This window comes from Patiria miniata, unplaced genomic scaffold, assembly GCF_015706575.1.
Source record: "Patiria miniata isolate m_02_andy unplaced genomic scaffold, ASM1570657v1 HiC_scaffold_19, whole genome shotgun sequence".
Classification (NCBI taxonomy): Eukaryota; Metazoa; Echinodermata; class Asteroidea; order Valvatida; family Asterinidae; genus Patiria; species Patiria miniata.
In genome coordinates this window covers 2960476-2981731 of record NW_024037057.1, presented here as the reverse complement: position 1 = coordinate 2981731, position 21256 = coordinate 2960476, and the positions used below count along the sequence as shown (strand labels likewise).

Genomic DNA, 21256 nt, shown 5'->3' with positions numbered 1-21256 from the left:
CATAACCGGGGAAATCAAAACGGTAAAATCGATCACATTTAATGACATAAATAATCGATCTTTTAAAGAAATTGACAGTAGGCATACAGTTTATAACTATTCGAGACCAAATCGTGATTCGTCTGCCGTGCGGGTGTTTTTTTTTTCTCCGATCGGTCGCGAAACGCAAAAGCTATCGTCATGTAATCGAAACATTTCAATTTCATTTTTGACACATTTCAATTATGAGACTGACGACACTTCGGCTTAAAACTATTTAGATATTGAATTACAAAACCCAGCGTTGAAACCGTCAAATATATCACAATTTCAGTGTTAATTACAATTTGTAAGACAATGTGTTTTTTATGGAAAAAGAGAGCATTTTTTTGGGCACTAAAATTAAACTCAATATTTTTCACTTACCAATTTTGGGCGTCTGAACTTCATTGCCAGCATTCATAAGGAGGCGGTAGACATGTCCCGCTGTGTTCACATCTTGCATTTCGAGGGACGTATAGGCCTTCAGCTTTGAAAAATATCCCGTTTTATTTCAAAAAGAAGAGCTGGTAGTCGTACTTTCGAGAGAAACTTACCATTATTTTATTCGCTTCCTTCTTTGAAGATTTCTTTGTACGTAATGTTGTGTGCGCATCATGTTCACGTGTTTTGTTTGAGGCTGCGTTGCCATGCGCGTCTTGTTTATTAATTGTGCAACGCGTTGCTAGGTTTGGAACATGCTTTTTGGGTGTTGCTGCTATGGTGCTAAGAAGGTATACTTTGTGACTGAGAGCTACCAAAGTAGTGACGTCATCAAAGAAATGTAAGTCAAGAATGGGACTCATTGAAAGCAAACGTCACAATAGTCCGTTACCATGAAAATATTCTAATTCCGCGAGAATAATGCGTGCAACGCGCAAGTGCAACGGGTTCAGTTAGAATTTAAGTCCGTACCTCGTCAAATTTAGCAGGTGGCATGAGGTATCCCTAGTTTTACGCGAAACTGTCGAGTAACCTACTTTATCGGACGTTAATTAATCATTTGAAGTGCACTAAATCGATTGTGCTGGACGAATTTGAATTATTAACCCTAAAGGGGCCGGGTTATTTTGACCATCTTTCACTCCCAGCCGGGAGGGGGGGGGGGGATTCCCCTAAGATCTCGGCCTTCGAATGACGAAAAATTATGAAACTCGCTACATGCATATAGGGCAACTTATCATGAACATCATACCCAAAACATTTCATGACTTTAGGTAAAAGGGTTGTGGAATTATGGCTAATTAATTATGCATGTGCACGAATGGAAGTTCTGCTCTGTGTGCACTACGTATATGGGAATTTTTTTTATGTTTTTGGTTTCACAAGATGCGCAAGGCTCCAGGCTATAAAGTCATAACAGCTCGGGTCGCGAAATTTTTTTTCGAGTCTATCGCGGAAAAATTGAGGGGGTGGCACCCCCCCCCCCCCCGGGTCGTAATTTCATTGAGTACAAGTGAATAAAAAATAAGTAGCCCGGAAAACAATCGATTTTCTTTTCGCTAAAGATTGACCGTAAGTTGATTATTTGGGGGGGGGGGCTTTTGTTTGGTGTCTTTAAAACATCTCTAATTGAGGCGGTTGCAGAGTCCTCTGAAAAGGCTTTTCTATTCATTGCATGACAGTTGTATCAATGCGCAATACACGGCCGCATCGGAACCTTTTCTAAGAGGAGCAGGAACCGATCTGCCGGCCGGCGCGTATGATTATTCATTGTTGGGCCGCAAATAATTCGACACTATTAATTTGCACATGAGTGATTCAGTTTTCCGATAGATTTCGGGTGATGTTTCATTAAGAATGAACATCATTTGTATTGCTATATAGAAAATTCGGGTGAAACTCCGCAAACCCGTACCCCACCACCACCCCCGCAGGCTCCTTGCTCTATGGTGAAAGCCCCAAAGCCGTCTTCAAAGCTTAATGGCGTGGCAATGCACATTTCCCCCGAAAATCCTTGAACTTTCTCTAGCATTTTTGCTGTTTATAAAAAAAAAATCGGGGTGGGCGGGAGGACAATTCCCCCCACCCTACGAGCTCCCATGACACCCGAAATGTTCATATAGGAAAAAAACTTAATGGTAAATGTGATTTCACACCTCTTTTTCTTCGTGTTTTCTTTCTTTTCCCCCTCCCCTTTTTCACCAAAAAGTCATCGGTCAACCCACCAAAAATAAAAAGAAAAAGGAAAGACGACATGTTGATCATCATTTTTGTTTATAGCCTGAACACCTGTGAGAGTCCTAAGTATTTTAAAAAGAATTTTGAAGTATAGGGATTTATCACTTGTCCAATAATAAGGGAATTGGTTGCCCGCTTAAATCTGTTCCATCCAACCCCTTGAGGGCGCGCTCGTGCGATCGTTGAAACGCAGTCTGGTCTCCGTAAGTGTCCTGTGTAATATTCGAATGCGATATCTGGGGTCAGGGAACCGACCATTGCTGCAGCGCCCAATCCATGTGCTAAAAAATGGCGGTTCTTTCTAATAAGATCGCATTTTTCATCGCAGTTTTCTCCTTTATTTGTTTGTGCGATGGCCACAAACTCAACGTGCCGAGGATTATGTTGCCTTACTTTGCCACAACGCCGATAAATTTCACTCTGGAAGCCTCCGATAGCTGTTATAATTGGTGGGTAAACGTACGATAACCGCTAACGTTTTGCAGTGCATGTGCCAGTTGGCTGACGTTACGGCAACCGTACCGTAACGCGATTTTCACCTATTGAGCGCTGCTCAATTTTTTTTTTTACAAAGTAGTCCTAACATTTGTTTTTCATTTTCACAATTGTCATTGTGTGTAAATCACATGGAATTCAATTTCTTCTTTGTAATCCGCGGCTTTGGAAGATTTTTTTAAAAAGGGAAATAAACTAAAGTCCGACAACCATTTTGTTGAGGAATGTCGGTCGTTTCGTACCCAACATGCCCAAGTCGTTTCGTACCCAGCATTGCCCAGGTCGTTTCGCACCCAGGATTCATTGACATTGCACACGTGACAAAGGGTTCCAAAACAACAATTCTACTGTCAATCACTCTTGGTGGTTCACGGGTGTGTTGACAGCACTGGGGTTTGTTTTGTCTGATTTTTTTAACCTGCCACTGCATGTTTTTTGTTCTTCTTGGAGCTTGGATTTTATCTACCATTTGTCTACCCTGCGGTTTGTGGGTCTTTTGAGCTTGGGTTATGATCGACGATGTTTGTCTTCTAAGTTCTATATTGTAGCGTGATTTTCTTTGGTTGCTTTTTTTTTCTTCGAAATTGTACTTTTTATAATTATCAAGTTTTGACTTTAATTAAAAAACTATTGTAAGTCATAAAATGCAATTCAATTGTTTTTAAAATTTTCAATGTTTGAATCTACCCTGGTGTTAATGTTTTCACTCTTCTATAATTATCAAGTTTTGATTTCAATTAAAAAAACTGTTGTGAGTAATAAAATGCAATTCACTAGTTGTGAAATTTTCAATGCTTTTCAATGTGTTCAGTTTGGCATTGTTTTGGCAGTAATAAAAAAAAAAACAATTTCGCATTGCATAAAAAATTAGGCTCAATTCTAATCTGTGGGGAAAACAAAATAAATGTAATTTTTTATTAATCATTTATTTCCGTTTTTATTCTGCCTTTGATGCAAATCTTCAAAGGCCAATTGCCGGTCAATGTTCTGGGACTAACAGGCTCTACTTAATATGATGAGTTTGAATTTTATTCCCCCACCCCCTAAAAATGAATACTTACTTCAAACTTCATCGGAGAAAAAAAAATAAAAGGGACAAAATATGTATCTATTAATGTATATATTCTCCAGTTACCCGGGTTTTCAAGGGGATACGGCTTTTCCTTTGAAATGAAAACAAAACTATGTAGATCCCCATACGATAGATTTTAAATTGGTTTATTGTGTTATTTCAGTGTTATATTCTTTCAATATGAGTTTTAAAAATTCAAAAAGGGAAAACAATCGTCATAAAAACGGGAACCAAATGTGTTTTCCAAAGGATTTTTCGCCACTAGAGGGCCCACATTCGGTAGCTACTGTGCGTGAATGCGCGCCACCGCATTGGTCGAGACTTCATCAGAATGATTGACAGTGAAACAGACAGCCAGTTATGTAGGACGCAATCTTAATCCCTGGGAACTTGATACATCTCTATGATGATGCCGCGCGTCGGTGACTAACAGGAGCGGGTTTGCATGACTGGCTTAATCTCCTTTGTGCATCATAATTGACTGGGTACGAAATGACTTGGGTACGAAACGACCTGCTTCGTTGTTGAGCATTGAGTGATATCCTTCATCAGTTCGTCTTGATGAAGATACCAAGACAAGTTGCCAAACTTGGAATTCAAGTGACATGATTTGAGTTCATTAAATAGTGAGCTGTATCTCTGGACTGGGGTTTCCAAATGAAATGGAATAAAGACCGTTGTCAGGGTTGTGTAGAGTATTTACCACACCTTTAGTCTCTATCTATATTGTTTAATTTGCAAAACGAGAGTCCTAGTATTTAGTAGGCCTAGTTTTAATATTATTATGGATTGGCTGCTACTATTTTTGGAGACCCCCTGTATTTTCAATTCTTTCCACAAAAATGATTACTTTGACAAATTTTGCTCAACAACTTTCATTTGTCAGGCGCTCATCGCGGCCGGAAGTGGCCTCAGTCAAACCCATCGGTGGGAAAGATGGAAAGTGTTCTCTGAAGGCCAAAGTCACGGCGCTGTCCACGCACCCAACGCAGATGACCAGCGTCATATTTGCTGAAGAACAAGGTCGGTGTAAATGTTGTGCAAACCTGACCCAAAACCCACCCCACCTGAAACCGACTTCGGCTGTGTCGGGTGACTCGGGTTGGTTTGCCCATATTTTCAGTTTGATCAGGTTGGTTTCGGTTTTGCATTTGCGATTTTCAGGTCGGTTTGGGTCAGGTTAGCCAAGTCTCCTGTATAACGTCTGATATATCTAAGTATGCGTGACGTCATTTCATTCCAAAAACAGGACTCGGTTTGTGATTGGTCAATTTCGATGCCGCGTTTTTGTAATACAACAACCGGTACAAAATTGTTACTCATCGTGGGCATGATGCTTAGACATCGTGAAAAAAAAAAAATAAATACAGTTCGGAAATGTTGTGAGTACCGTACGGTATGATTCGGTTTTCTGAGAGACATGGATTTTCACTCAACGCAGGTAAGTTCAGTCACAAATAGCAGACCCAGTTTTAATGGTGGCTGGGAGTTGCAGTAGCCGACGACCAATACAAAACAATCTTAAAATTGTTGACCCCGTTGTATTTGTTTTATTAGAAAAGTTTTACTGTATGAGAAATTGTCATTTGTCATCTCTTTCAGCGAGCGGTCAGATCATCCGATGTGACGTGATAGTCGATACCATCGATCTGATAGACATCGTGACCACCACCAGAGTTCTGTATCTTGGTGATTCACCTGAGGAGTTTGAAGTCAGGGCACTAGACGACGAAGGTCTGTATATCATTAGAAAATAGGATCTTTTTAACCCTAAAGGGCCTGTCACATTATATGCGCTCTCATAGGAGACCTTACGGGGACCAATTTTTTTCATAAATTTAACAATCGCAGCGAGGATGCAATAAAATGACAACTTTCTGTCTCAAAGAAGCTCAAGCTACGCTCAAACTGTGCTCTTCCCGCGCTTACGATGCGTTCAACTCGCTCTCTATGCGCCCCTGTCAAGCTCAATTACTCGATCTAGTCGCTGCCGCTGCGCTGTCACTGCGCTCACACTACGCTCTGCTCGCTGTTGATACGTCCTAGTAGCATACGTCGCGCTCTCTATTCAACCAAAATACGCTCATGTGACGTCACTTGCACTGTATAAATACCACGACAAAACGGTCAATACAAAGTCCAGTTTAAAAAAATTATTCTACAAGTTCATCGCAGTCGAGTTACTTTCTCATGAAGACTACGTCGACTGCCTTGCGCCTAAGCTGCCTCAATGCCATTTCAATGTCGCACAATTCACGCTCGCACAGCGCCCGAGTTGCGTCATTAGGGCGCCCTGGCCAGAGCGCCGAGGTGTTGCGATTGTTTTGAGCATGTTCAAAGACATTGGCGCTCATTGGAGACCATTAAGACCCTCTGGCGCCCATCAGGCGACGTATGTAGTTGTCGCTGCAATCTAGTAGTTGTTGTTGCGCCCCAGCTGTTTTTCAAGGACACAGTGAGAGCGCATATAAGATCACAGACAGTGTGACAGGGCCTAAACCGAACTCAACTCAACCCATCAAAGTTCAACAGCAGGTTTTGTTTAAATCTGTTGGGATAGGTAAAGTACCCCTAAACTGATGGTCTTTTACACTGGGGTTGGCATACATGTACCTCCAGAAACTAAGTCCAACAGTGTGTGTGTACGATTTCCCATGTGGGTGTTGGAATTTGCCAGAATGGGTATGGTTCCTAGTAAATTAGGGTGGGGAGTTAGGGTTAATGTAAGTTTGTGGGTGAGTGAGTCCGAAAGCAAAGTTTCCGAAATGTCCGAGTACTAGAAAATAATTTCTAAGAAGAAACCAAGATAAGAAATGCTCAGTTTTTGTGGCAGAAAACCCACAGCATCAGGCATTTTTTGGATGGGATCGGAACATTGGGATTTGAAAAGGCTAGAAAAGTACCAGTGTTTTTGACTGTCTGACTTTATGTAATTCCTATGCCACAATTACAGGAAACACCTTCAGCAGTTTGGAGGGCTTAGAGTTTGAATGGTCACTTCTCTCAGACAACGATGCCGACATCGTGGTCGATGCCAAGACCATCTTGAGGTAAGTCTCCAAGTAACAGAGCAGAGCACCTCAGTGTCTGGCTGCCAACAATGTACAGTTAGTGTCATTTCACAAAATATGGTTTTTATTATTTCAAAAAAGTTGATAACAGCTTTTGCAACAGCTGTTTCTGTCAACTTTATATTCATCAGATTAAAAATCATCAATTTAATAAACAACAGGTATTTGAATTGCTCCATATGCAATTAAGAAAATAGATACATGTCAATTCTTCAGATTCTCTTTGAGAACTGATTGCTTCATTACGTTCCACAAAAGTCACTTTGGAGGTTTTTGAAACTTTGGCTTCATCTGTGTCTTCGTCTGTGGCTTTGTCTATGGCTTTGTCTATGGCTTTGTCTATGGCTTTGGCTTTGTCTATAGCTTTGTCTTTGTCTTTGGCTGTGTCTAGATGGCTTTGTCTGTGGCTTTGTCTATGGCTTTGCCTATGGATTTATCTATGCAAAGATGAAACTTTCCAGATTTTAATCTGAAATCAGATTTTTAAAAACTTTTCCAATGAAATTTCAGATTTTTTAATGATCCCACAAAAATTTATTTTTATTATAATTTCCTAGAAAAATCGATGAAAGTGGCACGTAAAAATTTGCACAAGTGTAAAACACCTAGACCAACGCTGATCAGATCCTTTTCTGGCTGGAGAAAAGGTTAAATACTGACCTATGACATTGATGTGCTGTGCTGCACTGCCCGATGCTGTGGCAGCTCGGACCCAAGTTCCAATTTCAGATTCGTTTTGCTAAGGCCAGTTTCATCTCTGATCTGTGGCTTTTTTTAGCTGCTCACTGGGTAGGGAAGTCCCTCCTGCTCAAATGGGTTCACGCTTAATAATAATAATAATACTTTGGGGGCTAATCATCCTTACAACTGAGAAGCTGAATTGCGAAGAACGCGGCTACAACGCGGATGCGCCACAGGCATGTAAAGGTGCCTCTGGCAGCCAGCCACATCGACCCAAATATGACCACGGAGCACAGCCAGAGATCGAAAGTGTTTGATTTTTCCGAAGGGAGGGAAACGGGAAGGCCCCGAGAAAAACCCTCGTGGCACAGGAGAGAATCAATGCACAACTCTACTCACACAAGGCATGTATGGTCTGTGGCCGTGATTCGAACCAGGGTCATAGTGGTGAGCGCTTCACGCACAAGCCACCCATGCCACCCAGCTTCAGTAAGATCAACTGTAATAGCATGAGGCCAAAGTTTAGGGAATTTCCATGAGGTTCGCAAATGAAGCACTCCAAATTGATTCCGAGGCCAAAGATAAAGCTGATGTAATAAAAAGTGTAGCCGGTGTAGTGTGAATATCCGACTCCGTGAAATATGGACTCATTGGTAGTATGGGCCTTATTCACGAGTCGGCCATATTGAAATCAAAGAGAGGTGAAATTGGGAACTTGCGAAGAGAAATGAATGCAAGCTAATTTCTAATTAATTCCAGTCCGCTTCAATGAATAAGTTTAAATTTGTAATTAAACATTCCCTAATGTTTAAAGCCAGATTAAAAAAAAAAAACAGTAAATAACGGCTGCATTGTACCTGCATAAATAGTCTGGTGCCATCCCATTCAACAGTTAACAATTAATGAAATACGTTCAGGGAACTCGACAAAAATGGCCAACTCGTGAATAAGGCCCATTGCGCATGCCTAAGTACGATAATATGCTATATTTAGAATCATAAGTGGGAGAGTGACCTGTCACGTGCGAGGGATTAACCAATAATAGGGAAAATAGTGCGATTTTCATAGGAGTAAGATTTTCACATGACACCGGCATTTGAAATACCCCTTTTAATGTTTGTCCATTACTTACACGTGACCCCACTCTTCACCCTTGAACCTATCTTGACCTTTGGCTTTTTATCTTGACCTTTGACCCCAGGCTGGTGACCTATCACGAGTCGCCCTATGACCCACCCAAGTACATTGAGGGGATGGAGGAGCGAGGCAAGCAGGGGGATCGCATCCTGATTGAGGGCATCCGGGCGGGGTCAGCTAAGGTCATGGCCAGGCTGACCTCTCCGGGGTTCAAGGTTGGTATTAGACTTGATTTCAAGTTGGCAATTGGTCGGTTTTGGTAATTTTTAACAATGCACCCATACTATACAACAGGTAAGGGGTTGTGCCCTTATAGACCTGGTGTGAAAAGGGCCCCCCGGTACCTCGTCCAGTCTAGAGCCCGTCCGGTCTTCAGCCCAGTCTTGTCCAGTACATAGAATCCCAGGACATACCGTTATTTCGTTTTACCGTTTTGCATTTCCTCAAAACAAAAACAGTAAATGAACCATTGACCGTTTTGTCGTTATACAGTTTTGTAAAAGGGTCAAACGGTATTAAGATAAATACGGTTTCTCCGTTTTATAAGTTTAATAACATTCATTACAGCATAACGATCAATGATTTTTGTTTTACGGCTTTTATACATAACTTTGAAAAACAGCAAAACGGTCAGTATTGAATACAGACTGTTTTTTTTAATTTTCATTGTTAACAGTCCGTGGTGCATTTTATGGTAGTGGGCAAGGGGGTGGAGGGGGATGCATGCTTTACACGAAGAAGTGTTACCTCGGCATAATTTATGCGTTAATTGTGCGATTCCTGGCGTGACCCTGACCCCCTTCTCATGCGATTCAGTTGGTGGGTTGCAAGCAAACATGGCGCTGGAAAACTTTGAGGAGGACATTACTTTTCACAATGGATACAGGATGGTAATACGTTTGAAGAAGTTGCAGATATTTGAAGGAAATTGGAGTTCGGTGCGGCTCTTCAATAGCCAGTTCGAAAACTATGTTGTGAGAACGAAATGTAAGGAGTGCAATTTGGGTCCCAGGCAATGACTCGATCCCATGAGGACGCATTAACATTCCTAGGTGCATTGCTTAATTGCCGAACCTAAATCAAAAAATGGTCGACAGGACTATTGACCGTTTTTCATTGTCATGTTCTTGTAAAACAACTCTCTGAAATGAAGCAACTAACCGTTTATCGCTTTCAACAATTAAGAAAGACAACATAATACCATTTGACCGTTTTACAAAACTGTAAAACGAAAAAACGGTCAACGGTGCGTTTACTGTTTTTGTTTTTGAGGAAATCCAAAACGGTAAAACGAAATAACGGTATGTCCCGGGATTACATAGGCCTGTCTGACCAGAAGCTTTGAAGTCAGTCAGGCCCATCAGTTGATTACCCCATGGGGAACATCCAGAGCAGAACAAAAGAAGAAGTGAGGGGGCTCTATTGTTTGGCTCTGGAAATAAAATCCTTGCAAAGGTGTTTGTAACTTTAATATGGTCCCATTGTGTGTCAAACCACATGGCGCAGGTTTTGATCTGTGCCAGCACTGGGGTTCTGTTGTTTCGTACTGAGGGATGAAAACCACAAACAGGTTTCTTCTGGGATAGATTACATGTGCCAGCACTTGCAAAGAATAGATCCCGGGATAGAAGAGTTCATGATCAGCCACCGGACCAACCTCCTGGGCCGGTACGAAAGGGCTTTTTGCTAGCGGGTGAGCTTACCAGGCCCCTTTTCACACCAGGGCTGAATTGTCGAAATCCCTCATACTGTTCCAGAGTTCACTCACCATCTACATATCATCAATTGTTATTTCAGGACGTGAAGCCCAGCGTCACCAGGGTCATTGTCATCGACCACCTGATGCTGAACCCTGCCCATGACATCTACATCCTGGTCCATGCCCAGGTCAGGTACCAGGTGGAGAAGCTGAAGCAGGGCAAAATAACGGGTAAGTCTTTGAAGGGTTCCGGAAAAAAAGCCTGAAGTTCTGGAATGTTTCTGGAAGTTCTTGAAAGTTTTGTGATCTTCTGGAATCTCCTGGAAGTGTCTGGAAGTTCCATGAAGCACTGGAATTTCATGAAAGTTCTGTGAAGTACTGGAATTTCTAGGAACCTATGGAATGACCATGAAGTTTCTTGCAGTTTCTAGGAGTTCTGAGCAGTTCCCTGAAGTTCCAGGAATCTCCTGAAATTTATGGAAGTTCCTGAAGTTCATGGAGTTTTTCGAAAGGTCCTGGAAATTCCTGGGAGTTCCTGGAAGTTCTTAAATTTTTGTTCTTAAACGTTTGTGGGAGTTCCTTGTAGATCCTGGAATATCCTGGAATTTCTGGAAGTTCCTGAAGTTAATGGAATCTCCTGAAAGATCCTGGTAGTTCCTGGGAGTTCCTGGAATTACTGTGATGTTTCTGAAAACTTCTGGTAGCATTAAGGGAGTTTCTGGCATTTCTTAAAAGTTCCCGTAGGGTCTTTGAAGTTCCTGCAAGTTCCGGAAGTTCAAACAAGTTTCTGGAATCCTGCAAGTTTCCGGAGACTTTCTGGAGATTTCCAGAAATTGTTGTTCAGTGTTTACAACCCAGAAGTTTGCAAATTCATTGTCAGTTGCATTCTTGTATTGTCTAATTTTTTTCCTTCCCTTTTTCTTTTGTCCAAATAGTTGTTCCCATGCCATCAACGCAGTACAAGTTGGAGATCCGCGACAGCGGTATTGCCAGTCTGGAAGATGCAATGTCAACGGTTACCGGTGTGTCGCTGGGTACCACCGAAGTCGTTCTCCGAGATAAAAGTATCCTTTTATCGAAAAAAAAAGTGGATGTTGTCTGGCAATTGATTACTAGCTGTTCATGTAGCATCTGTGAGCAAGCTCGAGTGTAAATTGTTGTTAACCTTACAGGGTGGTGCAAAAAGAAGGAAACTCACTTTTGACAGCCAATTTCACCTACTTGTTGAGCATATTTCAGAAATTCAATTTAATTGTATTAAAATATTGATCTTTAAACATAAGTGACGAAAAAATGATTGCAAATGCATCTTTCATCTCTGAGATGCGGTAGTTTAAAAATGTGCCAAACCTGTTTGTCCACGGACAGCTTTATTCCATCCACTTGACTGAGCTCCAGAGCTCCATTTGAAGACAGCACTACACTAGACTTAGACGTGGACAACAGTGATTTTGGTGACTTGTATTCAAATTGGCATAAAAACACTATTCTTGCGATTGTTTTAAAGAATTTTTTTTATCTACGTATGGTTGAAGAGCTATACTTCACTACATTATAAAAAAAACCCAGTTCAAATAAGTTAAGTAAGTAGGTTAAAATTCCTGTCAAAAGTGGGTTTCCTTCTTTTTGCACCACCCTGTAGTTTGACTAACTTCACTCGAACGCAGGGTGGTTGGACTACTCTATCGGACTATTTAGACCATCACTGAGCGTGATCATAAAAGAAAGCAGGGAGCCAGAAACAAGTAGTTTTGTGATGACGTTTTGACCATCTTTTGAAAGGAGGCGTTTGCACGTTGCTATTAATGCGCAGGCGTTAGTTACATCACGAATCAACCATAAGTCGACTAATGCCAAAAAAAAAAAAGTCTCCGGTTTCTGGTATGGAGCTTGTCTAAAAAGTGGTGCGGCGACGCGGCCTTTTTTTTTTTTTTACCTGTTTTTTTTTGCTTCAAATGTCGGCTGATGACTGCAAATGGTGCCCGACTAAACTTAGTGCAAATATATGGGAGTCCAGAGAGCCCACATAAAGCTTATTCTCGATCATAAACCCATCTAAAACCACGTTAAAACTGTGCAGCAGCAGGATTCCAGTTAGTGAGTTTGGTGGTTTTGAGACATCATCTCTATTGAAAAAAAACTTTTTCCTTTTGCCGACGTGCATGGCTACGGTGACGCGCGCTCATACCAGAAACCGGAGACTTTTTTTTTTTGGCCTAATGGTCCTCGCTCGGTCTTGCTCTATAGAAGCCTGCCGAGGCTCAAGGTTGGTTTATACTCGGCGCGAAAGCGCAAATTTGTGACTTCAGGGCAATTTTTCAACGCATTTCAACTCCGGTGATTTTTACAGCGAATGCTTTGTGACGTCAAATTTGCACCGCATTTGCCTCACATGAAGTATGAACCGACCGTAACAGGGGCGAAAAATCTTTGTACACTACTCAGAGAAACCGAATCCAACACACAATTTTTGCTGTCGGATCTCGTTGACAGAAGCAGTGTTGGAGCTTATTTTTCTTTTTCAAATTATAAACAAAATCTTGTGTAGGATGTTGTTTTCCTTTAACTTTGGTTGACAGACATCAAAGATTCAGCCAGCATGCCCAGCTCTACCATTCACGTCATAGAACCAAAGTATCTAGGTAAGCCCATGTTATAAAACTGTACTTTTCAACCACTTCGTGCCGGGATTATTTTTGCTGAAAAAATTTCGATTTTGACAAAAGGCAAAATTTTCCAGCCAACTTCTGATGTACAGCCAAACACCAAAAATACTGATTCGCAAGAGTCATTTCAACAGTATTTGTATCATATTTCTTGCCGAAACCTCATATGTTTCAATAGTCTAGGGTGTGCACTCGAGCATAAATTGTACAACAATAGGCTGTGCACAACGGCCAATTCAAGATCAACACACGGTCTGCCTCCACAGACTTCACTGACTTTGTGTGTGTGTACAAAAGACACGAGGGATTAGCGTATTTAGACATCACCCGGAGGCAAATCAAGGCAATGTTGACGTTTTAACCCGTCAGCCGTGCCTGTGCATAAAAACAGCCAGTGCGTGTTATCACGTCCTCTGACGCAAACTGGTTAAACCATAAAACCAGCATTTGGGCTCAGTGCATTAATACTAGCATTGCAGTGATTTAAGTATCAATTACGAGTTTAGGAAACGGATATGACGTCCACATTTTTATAAACTCTGTGTCGTGAAACTTGGTGAAGTTGAAACTCTGACGAGAGTGGGGATAGGCTGTTGCAGGAATTGGACGTTGATGACTTATCTGGTTGCGAAGAAAGCAACAACTATTTGAGAATGCATCCAAAATGAAACTTGAGAAACAGTAAGCAACTGTACCATTGAAAACTGGTACCATTTTATACTTGTATTTTGAAAAGCAATTAGTGACAAGTGGCTTGCCCAAGGACACACACTATCAATGGAATCTTGTGAAAGGCTGCCTTTTGTGTTTGAGATTGAACCCGTTTCAGGAGGAGTGTTGGCACTACATTTATTCATTTCTTTTTCAATTTCAGGATTTGTGGTTCTTCCCGGTAAGAACTGGGTCCTACAGACGGGAGGATTGTATGAGATCCTGATAGAGATCTATGACAGGGATAGTCACAAGATGTTCCCTGCCGATATACCGGTAAGCCTCCCATCGTACTTTGGTCAAGTGTATTCATCTTCATATGTACTCATGGAGCTTTTGCACAGAATCTGTTAGAAGCAATGGTATTTTGGCTGGCAACTGGCTTTACACATTTCTGTTCTAAGACAGCCCCATGGAATTGGTGAAAGGTTTATAGTTCTGTTACACTTGTCCTAACCCCTGAATCCTGAATCCGCCAAAATCCACCAATTTTGTCATGCCAAAAAATGTTGGTGTCCTGAGTCCATCAGAATCCACCAGTGAGTCCATCAGAATCCACCAGTGAGTCCATCAGAATCCACCTGTGTGGTACATACTTCGTACACACAAAAACATATAGCCAAGGAGTTTAACTGTTGAGATCCTGAATCCATCAAAGTCCCCCAACTGCTCAATATGGAGGTATCCCAAATCCATCAAAATCCTGCAGTACCGCTGGGCTTACTGTCCTGAATCCATCAAAATCCCCCAACTTGTAAATCATGGAGGTATCCTGAATCCACCGAACTCCTCCAAAGCAGGGATGTGGATTTTGATGGATTCAGGTACGTTAGGGTTAAAGGTTGTTTCATACTAGCCGAGAAAGCGAAATGAACGGAAATTTGTGACGACACATCAAGTATTCCCACTGCGGAGTTGCACGTGTTGAACACATTACAACTTGGGCCAAATTTCACTACGACAAATGATTTGGGACTTCAAATTTGCTTTGCAATCACATTCACATTCTTGTGAAGTGTGAACCAGTTTTTACAGTGGTGAACAATCATGAAGATATATATTTCAAAATTAAATTTGGGGAGTAAGAGAGTCTTAAATTTAGACGAAGAGATCCCTTCTCCCTCCCAAGCTGTACAACGTTGATAGATTTGAATACTTTTTCATGTTGTGGAGTATTCTAACCCCTGAATAATTCCTGACAAGCAGACTTGGTCGGCCTGTCATCTGGATAATCGCTATGGAGATCGTGAGGACAATATCGCTAACATACAGCCCTCACCCTGTGAGGTATAGGAAGGCAATTTCCCTCATAAATCCCACTTGGGAATTTTGCATTAATTTGTACATTTGGTTCAATACTTTGGACCAGTTATTAAAACATTTTCATTGACATTACAATATATTACGTTCCTGTTCACTAAACAGAAAACTTTTTTCTTCAATATTACAAATTTGATTTTTTGGTTTATTTATACCATGTTATTAATATAAGGCCCCCCCCCCCCAAATACTCAGTCTCTGGTCAGCGCGCGCGTCGATTTTAATCATGAGCGTCAACCTTTTTTTTCTTCAAATTAACAAGGAAGCTACAACAGCGCCCTCTATTGCTGCACCTCAAATTTTTGTACCAAGGAGCACCAAGGAATGGGGAAATTGCACCAAGGCAAATGATAAAGGGCACCAAGGCAAATTATGGAGGACACCAATGTGTAATGAGGACACAAAAAAGCAAAATACATGTAGTACCCACCTTGACTGTACAATTGAAGCTTGAAAAAAAAAAAAGCCACCAAAAAAAAAAGAAAAAAGAAACGCATCGCCGCATCAATTCCAGAACTTCGACCGATTATTATTTTTTTTTGGCCTAATGGAGTATTCACACATGTTCATAGCTGTTTTAAAATAACATTGTATTTTTGGTTAACCTTTTGTTGTTGTCGAAATTTAGTGTTTATGAATTTGTTAATTTGAGGGTGTTGACTTTTTCTTTTACATAACATAGACGGTGTTGTTCAATTATAATTAAAAACATTTGCATGAAGGAGTTATGTTAAAATAATTCATCAATCAAAAAAAGCATATTCCTGTAAAAATGGAAGTTCGTCTTTTGTTTAATAGTGTTTAGATTTGTAATTGGATGTTAATTTTGAACTCAACACTAAAGTTCCGAACCTGAAGCTTTCAACCTGAGAACAGACGTTGAATCCTTGACCTCACAGTTCTTGGTTAAAAAATTTCATGTACGGAAATATTTATGTTTTAGCCTCTGAAGAAGAACTTGCTAAGTTCGCAACGTCAGGCCACATTAATTTTAAGATTTATATATTTCAGGTCCATCCAGTCAGTAAGCAGTTTGCAGCAGTTTTACTTTTTTTCATGGAAATATTTATTGTTAACATCAAAAGTGTAAATTAATCTGAATCTGAAACTATTATTCTTTACTCATGAAAAAGTTCATAAAGTAAGTTCCATAACCATTTGATATATTTTCATGTTAATCTAGATAAAACTCCATATTTGGTTTTGCCCTTCACCGACGTATAAACACTGTGTTACCTCCCAAATGTAAGTTGGAAAAATCACTCAGTGGGACTTGAACCCACGACCTCCTGCTTTGTATTGCAGACGTCTTACCATTCTACCACCGAACTTACGGGATCGGTTGGCCGAGTATACAGTGATGGCTGAGTATAACACACTGAGTATACAGTGTTTATTCATCGGTAAAAGGCAAAACCTACATGTAATATTGATTTACATCACCCCAACGCAAAATTCCATCTTACGAATAGCTACATGTAGATAAAACTGTTTTATTGTTGTTTTTGTATTCTCCCTCTGAATATGTTAAATGTTTTGCTTGGCTTTGTTTTAGCCCATCTTTGTTACCCTCTGTACAAGACACTCACTTATTTTCTTATCCCTCATTTGTTAGAATATCCGCATCCAGGCTGACTTTGCCAGGGAGTATTTCGAGGTGCTTCACTCCACCGTCAATGGCACCTACCACTACGTGCGGACTCTACAGAGCGGCTTGACGGAGATTGAAGCTGCATTGGTGGCCATCGTCAAACCTGTAATTGCCCTGATTTCTTCTTCTCCGGCTTTTTAATTGCTTGCCTGACTTCAGGCTTTAAAAAAATTGTCAATGGCATATTGGCAACGCACATGTTTGTATTCTTTTTCTTTAAACCTTAAATTTGAGGCAAAATTGTCAGTCCACTTTCACATGTCTAATTAATGTGATCAACTAAAAAAGGTATATTTTTCAACTATGAACACATTTTTTTGCTGAGCAAAATACATAACTGTACTCTAAGCAATAAGGAAAGAGGCAGATGAAAACCCAGCTGAGAACCCCCCCCAAAAAAAATCATTTGACAACTTGTATGCCTGTGGTATCAAACAACATGTGATGCATTTTTCCTAGTCTGAACTCGAACATAAACAGAAGCCTAGTATTAAGCTTTATTCATAAATACCCAAGACAGTTTCCCCATTCTCATTGATTGAGAGCCCATCACGTGGCCAGTCTTAAACGGATGATAAAGACATAGCTAGCTGGTCTGAAACACTTTTTAGTGTCACATGAAATTTGGACTCCTATGAAATCTAGTGCCTTTTACTGTTTTATTGGTTGAAAGTTCACAATCCTCACATAAGCATGCGCAAAACTACCGGTGAGTCAGTATTTCGTAGTCCAAAATTCACAACGCACTCAGCACAGAGCTGCATCTGCGCGTCATCGCGCAGTACGCGCAATCTCCATTAAAGGAGTTGTTTACGTCTTACTCGTGAGCTGGACACTTCATTATATAGCTAGAGGGGTGTTTCGAAAAACAGAAAGTAAACTTGTTGAACAAAATAGTAAATTTTTGACTTGTTTGACCTTTGCACCGAAAACTTTTGGTTTTTTTTACCTAAAAGGTATTTATGAATGGGAATAAATATGTGCTTGGTCGGTATTAAACACAATGTTTAAGACCGGTTGGAGTCTGGAATGCTAATAATTACCCTAGGCTTCGCCTCATCTAATTATCAGCATTCCAGACTCCAACCATTGTTAAAGAGGTTGTGGAATGCTCGAAGACATTTCCGTCATTTTTTTGGTATATGTAGCCTAAGGTGTGATGAAATAAAAACGACTATTGTTTCTGTCATGAAATAAGTACAAAAGGTACTTTTGAGAGCTGTTTTTCAGGTCCTGTTTCGACCCGAACGTGCAATTTGTGTAAAAGTCGTTGTTGCGGGCAGCAAACAAAACACAGTAAATCGTGACGTAATAAACAGGACTCGTATATGCTACTCTGCATCGGGAGTCCTGTTTATTACGTCACGATTTACTGTGTTTTGTTTGCTGCCCGCAACGACGACTTTTACACAAATTGCACGTTCGGGTCGAAACAGGCATGACAGGACCTGAAAAACAGCTCTCAAAGGTACCTTTCGTACTCATTTTATGACAGAAACAATAGTCGTTTTTATTTCATCACACCTTAGGATACATATACCCGAAAAATGACAGAAATGTCTTCGAGCATTCCACAACCTCTTAAAACATAGTGTTTACCTCCCAAGCACACATATACCCTTATTGTACTCACTTCACAATTTAATTGCCTGCCCTCAGAGCACTTTTACTCAAAACCAAAATAACAAATTCATTCACTACAAGCTCACAGACTTTCCACTCAAGTCGAGTTCTTGTTTTGCCTACAGGACGGTGAGCTGGCGACATTCAAGGTGCCCATCAGGGACACCCAGGAGGCCGAAATCTTCGATCCAATCAGAGTCCAGCCTGAGATTCTAGTGTTCCCGTGGCAACCGAGGAAACCAGTTCCCTATCAGTACACCCTGAAGGTATGGTGGCAGCAATTATGAGAAGAAAGAATATCATGTAGATTGTCATGGTCAAGTGGTTACGGGGTTTGACTCGCGCACGATGATGTGTGGGTTCAAACCCTGCCAGGAACATGGTGTTTGTGCCCTTGGGCAAGACACTTGACTACAATTGCCTCTCGCCACCCAGAGGGTGCCTGTGAGGGTAGAGGACATAATGTGCGCTGATATCGGCTGCTGCGTGGTCTCGTGGCCTGATGAACGTGGGGAATAATCGTAAAGCGCTTTTAGATTGTTGATACGATGGAAAGCGCTATATAAGCATTAACATATATTTATTGTGAACAGTCAGTATTTTGGTGGTAAAAGTGGAGACATTGTGTTTCGCATTTCAAAGATAGCATAAGCATTGTGTAATTTTTTGTGTCACAAGATCCCCTCGAAAACTATGGGTTTAAAAAACAACAACAAACAGAAGGACCCCGGAATGGTACTTTTGATCAGACATATTTTAATGAAAATTGGGGCAGATTTCTTGAGTTGTTTCCCTTGAATGTACGAAAATCAAATTTGTGAATTTTGAGAAAGATGAAATTTAAAATGCTGATGGTCTAAAAGTATTTCAAAACCTCAGAACTGTTAAGTTAATCCACTGACTGGCAGGGGATGCTAAGTTAAATCCCACCTTTGTTAAATACTTATTGGATCAACAGCTTATACATTGTAATGCCAAGGTGTTAACTGGATTCCAGTCATGATAAGATTAACCCAATTCCAACTTCGTGGACTTCTAATACATCTGAAATTTAGGTTTGGTATTGCCCCTTAGGCCCCCAAAAAAGTCTCCGGTTTCTGGTATGGAGCTTGCCCCAAAAGTGGTGTGGCGACGCGGCTTTTTTTTTTTTTTTACTGTTTTTTTTTCTTAAAATGTGGGCTGATGACTGACAATGGTGCCCGACTAAACTTAGTGCAAATATACGGGAGTCCATGGAGGCCACGTAAAGCTTATACTTGATTGCAACCTTATCTAAAAACATGTTAAAATTGTGCAGCAGCAGGATTCCAGTCAAACCAGTGAGTTTGGCGGTTTTGAGACGTAATCTGTCATGGCTACGACGACGCGCATGCATACCTGGGCCTTAATACCATAAATTCAGGTTGGGGTCGCTCCCCATAATACACACAAAAAAGAAAAAGCTATACATTCTAAGTCTGGGAATTAAATATTCACAAGACTTGTTGCAGTGTTCGTAGCATTTTTTTCCTTCTTTTATTCTTAGGCCACAGGAGGGACTGGAACCTACATCTGGACATCGGGAAACAAAAATGTCGGCACCGTCAACGTCCACGGTACTGTTACCACGGCAACGGAGATGGGCATGACCAACGTGACGGCGGCCGACAACCGCAATGCAGCCCACTTTGGCCTGAGCAAGGTGAGATACCTGTTTATTGCATTGAGAATTTGCATATTTACCATGCAATATTAAAGCGCATTTTGCATATTCACCATACAATATTAAAGCGCACTTTGCATATTTACCATGCAATATTAAAGCACACTTTGCATATTTACCATGCAAAATTAAAGCGCAATTTGCATAATTACCATGCAATATTAAAGGGCAATTTGCATATTTACCATGCAATATTAAAGCACACTTTGCATATTTACCATGCAATATTAAAGCGCACTTTTTTTTTAAAAATTCCAGTGTGGTATACTAGCCTTGTGTGTACACAAAAGCTTGGAAAAACCAAGCCTGTGTCAGAGATGCTTGAATTTTACCTAAAGCCCTGTTAGTTGTCAAAAGTTCAGCTTTTCGATTGTCATTTCAGGTGTACGTGTTACCGCCCAGCGACATGGCCTTCCTAGATACCACCGTGGAAGCTCTCGTGGGATCGACCCTTGAGCTCCCCCTGGCTGCGTACGCACTCATTGCCCCATGTGAGTACTCAAAACAAGCAGTGTTCTATCACTAGTCCATCACAAGTAATCACGTCATCTCAGTCCATCTTAAGTCACAAGTCCATCACAAGTCCATCACAAGTCCATCACAAGTCCATTACAAGTCCATCACAAGTCCATCACAAGTCCATCACAAGTCCATCACAAGTCCATCACAAGTCCATTACAAGTCCATCACAAGTCCATCACAAGTCCATCACAAGTCCATCACAAGTCCATCACAAGTCCATTACAAGTCCATCACAAGTCCATCACAGGTCCCTCACAAGTCCATCACAAGTCCATCACAAGTCCATTACAAGTCCATCACAAGTCCATCACAGGTCCCTCACAAGTCCATCACAAGTCCATCACAAGTCCATTACAAGTCCATCACAAGTCCGTCACAAGTCTGTCACAAGTCCATCACAAGTCCATCACAAGTCCATCTCAAGTCCATCACAAGTCCATCACAAGTCAATCACAAGTCCATCACAAGTCAATCACAAGTCCATCTCAAGTCCATCACAAGTCCATCACAAGTCCATCACAAGTCCATCACAAGTCATCACAAGTCCATCACAAGTCCATCACAAGTCCATTACAAGTCCATCACAAGTCCATCACAGGTCCCTCACAAGTCCATCACAAGTCCATCACAAGTCCATTACAAGTCCATCACAAGTCCATCACAGGTCCCTCACAAGTCCATCACAAGTCCATCACAAGTCCATTACA

At 41.0% G+C, this 21256-nt stretch overlaps 1 protein-coding gene across 1 annotated transcript in view; it reads left to right on the top strand.

Annotated features, from left to right (window-relative positions):
• Positions 1-2475: 2475 nt before the first annotated feature.
• The window catches only part of LOC119725327 (nuclear pore membrane glycoprotein 210-like), a 42178-nt gene continuing 23397 nt past the window's right edge, over positions 2476-21256 (top strand). Inside the window, 13 exon segments of the mRNA XM_038196718.1 lie at positions 2476-2648; positions 4653-4789; positions 5369-5500; positions 6720-6816; positions 8720-8870; positions 10453-10585; positions 11290-11418; positions 12934-12996; positions 13895-14007; positions 16667-16807; positions 18451-18591; positions 19851-20006; positions 20410-20518. Of these exon segments, the coding sequence (XP_038052646.1) occupies positions 2476-2648; positions 4653-4789; positions 5369-5500; positions 6720-6816; positions 8720-8870; positions 10453-10585; positions 11290-11418; positions 12934-12996; positions 13895-14007; positions 16667-16807; positions 18451-18591; positions 19851-20006; positions 20410-20518 (1675 nt within the window).